This window comes from Fukomys damarensis, unplaced genomic scaffold (genome assembly GCF_012274545.1).
Source record: "Fukomys damarensis isolate Sample0158 unplaced genomic scaffold, DMR_v1.0_HiC HiC_scaffold_39, whole genome shotgun sequence".
Lineage (NCBI taxonomy): Eukaryota > Metazoa > Chordata > Mammalia > Rodentia > Bathyergidae > Fukomys > Fukomys damarensis.
The window spans coordinates 57232017-57236282 of NW_022900951.1; the positions used below are offsets into that span (position 1 = coordinate 57232017).

A 4266-nucleotide genomic window follows, 5' to 3' on the forward strand; every position below is an offset into this window, starting at 1 on the left:
AGGAGAAGAGACAAAGAATGTATAATGGAACAAAAAAAGTAAGTGAATTTTTAGAAAGGGTGTATGGGTTCTCATTCTTGAAAATTCTTGAAAATTTATTTAAGCTTGAAATTTTTCAAAATAAAAACAAAAGAAAAAGCAAAGTAACAAAGCATAATTCAATGACTTTTCTTCTGTTCCCCTGAGATCTTGGCAAAGGATAGGGTATAACAAACTCCAGGCTTCTTTTAGAACATTAAATCCCTTGATCAGATCTATCAATCACTAGCTTCTCTGAGTAGAGTAGGATTGCAAAGTGTGATTGAAATGTATGGTGAATGTTTGAATAAAAAAATTTACTACAGTAAAAGATACACTGCCATTAGTCCTCCCTCAAAAACACTCCCCCTCACTTCTAATACACCTACGCCATCATTCTTGTCACTTTCTGAAGCAGTGTTGGAAATCATCTTTTGTGAGTGTCTTTAGGAAGATGCTATAAAAGTACCACAAGGAATGCTGTTGCCATCCAACAGAAGGGCAGACTCATAAAAACATTATGTTGTGTTCTCATCTACCTTATTCACTGAATCTGGAACAGTGCAACTTCTGGCTTTTTCCCAAAGTCAAAATGAGCATGAAAGGTAAACATTATGAACTGATTAAGGACACTGAGGCAGCTACAACAGTTCAACTAAAAACACTTCCAAAGAAAGACTTCCAGGACACCTTCAAAAACTGGCAAGGATGATGGCGTAAATGTATTCAACGCAGCGGAGAGTATTCCGAAGGACGCTAATGGCAACGTGTCCTTTACTGTAATACATTATTTGTATTGAAACATTTGCCATATTTTTGATCACACCTCATATGTTGTTGAAGATACACAGAAAGCATTACATGTCTGCCATTACTGTACTCAGCTCCAAAACATCATTTTGTTTCACTAAAAAGAGTATACAGGTCACATACCTTGCCCCGCCAAAATAGCCATCCTGCATTTTTCTGAGTGCTGCCAGGATACTTGAATTTAAGCTGGTTCCATCTTCATCTTGAAATGGAGAGAATTTTAAAACAATCTTTGTGAGTTTAACTTTGAAACAAGGGAAAGCCTTTCAATTATTTCAAACCAACATTCTGGTGGTGCTATAAAGGAGATGCTCTTTGTTGACCATCCTGTAATACAACAACTCATCTGAGAACCAACATTACAGAATGGACAAAGGGAAAGGGGTTACGGACAGTACACCAGAGTTCCTACAAGGCAGTATCTTATTTGTCATAAGCACAGTGCCTGATGGCAGCATGTTTAATGACTATTGCCTGTTTACAGTAAAAACTGCAGCTACTATTTTTGAATGTCATATGCCAAGCCCTGTGATAAACATTTTATATGTATTATCTCTCATAATGAGTGTTGGTTTATATGTGTGTATAGGCATAAAAATGTCTAAAGATCCAGGAATTATTTTATGTGAAAGAGTTCATACTGCACATAGTATTTCATGTTATGCTTTTTCTAATTGTCTTTTGTAAAAGCTCTATGGTAGACATTTAGTTTCTATAGTATAGTATAATAAACACTATATGTAAGATCATTGTACTCAAATTTTTATGCACTTATTCTATCATTTTCTCAGGCTAAATTCTTACAAATAGAACTGTTAGGAGAAAATAAATACATACGAAAAATCACAGACTGCCAAATTAATACTAAAATATCATGCCAATGATACTCTAAATTATAGTCATTATAAAAGTGGCTTTTCCCATACTTTTAATGAGAATGGGCATTAATAACGCTTTTAGTCTTTATCTGATAGATAAAACAAGAAGATATTGTTTTAATTTTATTGCTAAAAAGGTTGATCATGTTTTTATGTATATACTGGCCCTTTGCACTTCTTTCATGAAATGCCTGTTTATGACCTTTTCCCATTTTCCCATTAGGTAGTTGTCTTTTTTAGAGAAAATGACTTTCAAGAACACTTTCTGGCAAAACTACCATTTTCTTGCATGGCAATGTTTTATCTAGTTTACCTGCCTGTCAACCTCATCATTGGTGAATTTTATATATATGACTTATTTAAATTTTCATGTTTTAAAAATTCTGCTTTTTCTGTTCTGCAAAGAACAGCTTTCATCAGCCTAAGACTGAAAAAACATTCTTCCATATTTCCTCCCAATATTTTCATAGGTTTACGTTTTACGTTTAGCTCTTTAATCTATTGAGAACTTGTGTTTGCATGAAGGTAGTGAGCCTAAATGAACTATTTTCAATATGTATTTATTTACACTCTATTCTCTACTTAAAATGCTATATTTGTCATTTTAATTATGATGGATCTTTCCTTCACTTTCTTTTTTAAAATTTTGGTTTTCTTGTACATTTTATTTCCACATGGCATCTAGATTGGGGTTGTTCATAAAATTTGTGGTTTTATTTTTACATGGAATTGAAAGATCCTTTTAATGAGAATGGACGTGCTCTCAATATTAAGTATTTCCATCTAGGAAGTTTATATGGCTCTTAAGTAATTAAACTATTTTTATGCTCTTCAGAAGTTTCATAATATTATGAACACTTCTTATAAAGATTATACTATTTATATTTTTCCAGAAAATTTATCAATTCTGTCTAGATTTACAAAATTATATATGATATTGTTTTATAATTTTAAAGTGTCTTCTATTTTTTTGTTTTTGGTACTAGGGATAGAACTCAGGACCTTGCGCTGTGCCACTGAGCTAAATCCCTGTCCCCATCTTCTATTTTTGTTTCTCTATTTCCTTTTTCATTTGTAATGTTTTTACCTGTCTTTTCTTTTACTGTAAAATTTATTATTTGATATTCATGTCTCCATTTCTGCTTTTTTAGAATTGATGTTTATATCACACATATTTTTCCTTCCTCATATAGATTTTTGAGCATTTACTTATATATTATTATGCACACGTATGATACACTGTTTAGAATAGGTCATTTCTGGCTGAAAGTGGTGGTGCACATCTGTAATCCCAGCACTTGGGAGAGCTGAGGCAGGAGGATCGCTGCAAATTCAAGGCCAGCCACAGCTACAGAGTGAGTTCAAGGCAAGCCTAAATTACATAGTGGGACCCTGTCTCAAAACAACAGCAACAACAACAAAAAAAAAAAAGAAAAAAAAGAAAGGTCATTTTTGTAATTCTCTATTCAGGTTCACTCTCATTGCTATTCTTCTGTTGCATCTGTTTTTCATTTGTTATATTTCAGTTCAAAAATTTACATTTGATTTTTTTTATCTTTGGTTTCTTTGATGAGATTTCCTACTTTATCATTTGTTTCAAATGTGGGTGTGATTGTGTGTCAAAGTGTTTTTATAACTGCCTTAAAATCTGTCAGATAATTCCAACATCTGTGTCAACTTTGTATTGGTGTCTATCGATCATATTTTCTCATTGAAGTTGACATTTTCTTAAACTTTGGTGTGAGTGATTTTCTATTATATTCTGGTAATTTTTGGTATCAGGTTATGAGACTCTGAATCTTATTAAATTTCCTGATTTGCCAGGTCTCCCCTGGCACTTGCTGCTAGGCAAGGGTCCACTCTTTTATTATTGGTGGGTGAGAGTGGAAATCTGGGGCTTCCACATTGAGTGAAGTAGGAGAAACTCTTGGGCTGTAGACAAGGATGAAACTAAATTCTTCACTACGTCTGCTTTTGATACTACCCCCTAGAGGGAGAGGGGAGTACCACAGCCATGGGAAGGTAGAAGTCTAGAATCCTCATTTAGCCTCTGCTGGAGGGGAGAGGGAATGAGGCTTAGACTCTGCCAAGGTATTTGGCTAGAGCAAAACAGTAACTAGGATGCCTGGACAGGATGCTGCTTTCTTGTTTCTTTGGGTAGAAGGAGAATATTTTTCCTGGTTTCTTCTTTGTGTTTGCTCTTTCCTGTTTGTGTTTCTGGGACGACAGCTTCTCTGGCATTGAGACCAAGTAATACAAGGTAAAAGGAAAACCCAGGAAATTCATTGCTGTAGGATTTTCAGGTCCTAAAGTCCCTAGACTAGCTTCTTTCTTGAGTTTGTTTTCTATATAATATCCAGGACTTTTAGCTGTACTTTGGAGGAGAAACAAAACTAGAACTCGATTTTTAAAATTAAAAGTATTTAAGGATACACAATTTTCTAAAAATATCTTTGACTAAATATTTTAAGTTCTGATAAATAGTGGTATTTCAAATTTGCAAAATGTATGCAGTGTCAAAGAATGAGTTGGAATTTTTTTTTTTTTTTTTTTTTTTTTT

General features: G+C 33.7%; 1 protein-coding gene across 5 annotated transcripts in view; it reads right to left on the reverse strand.

Annotated features, from left to right (window-relative positions):
* The window catches only part of Phka1 (phosphorylase kinase regulatory subunit alpha 1), a 144285-nt gene that overhangs the window by 67367 nt on the left and 72652 nt on the right, over positions 1-4266 (reverse strand). For all 5 annotated transcript variants that reach the window (XM_010607968.3, XM_010607967.3, XM_010607966.3 and 2 more), the window contains exon 17: positions 952-1030. In XM_010607968.3, the coding sequence (XP_010606270.1) occupies positions 952-1030 (79 nt within the window). The remainder of the gene's footprint in view (positions 1-951; positions 1031-4266) is intronic.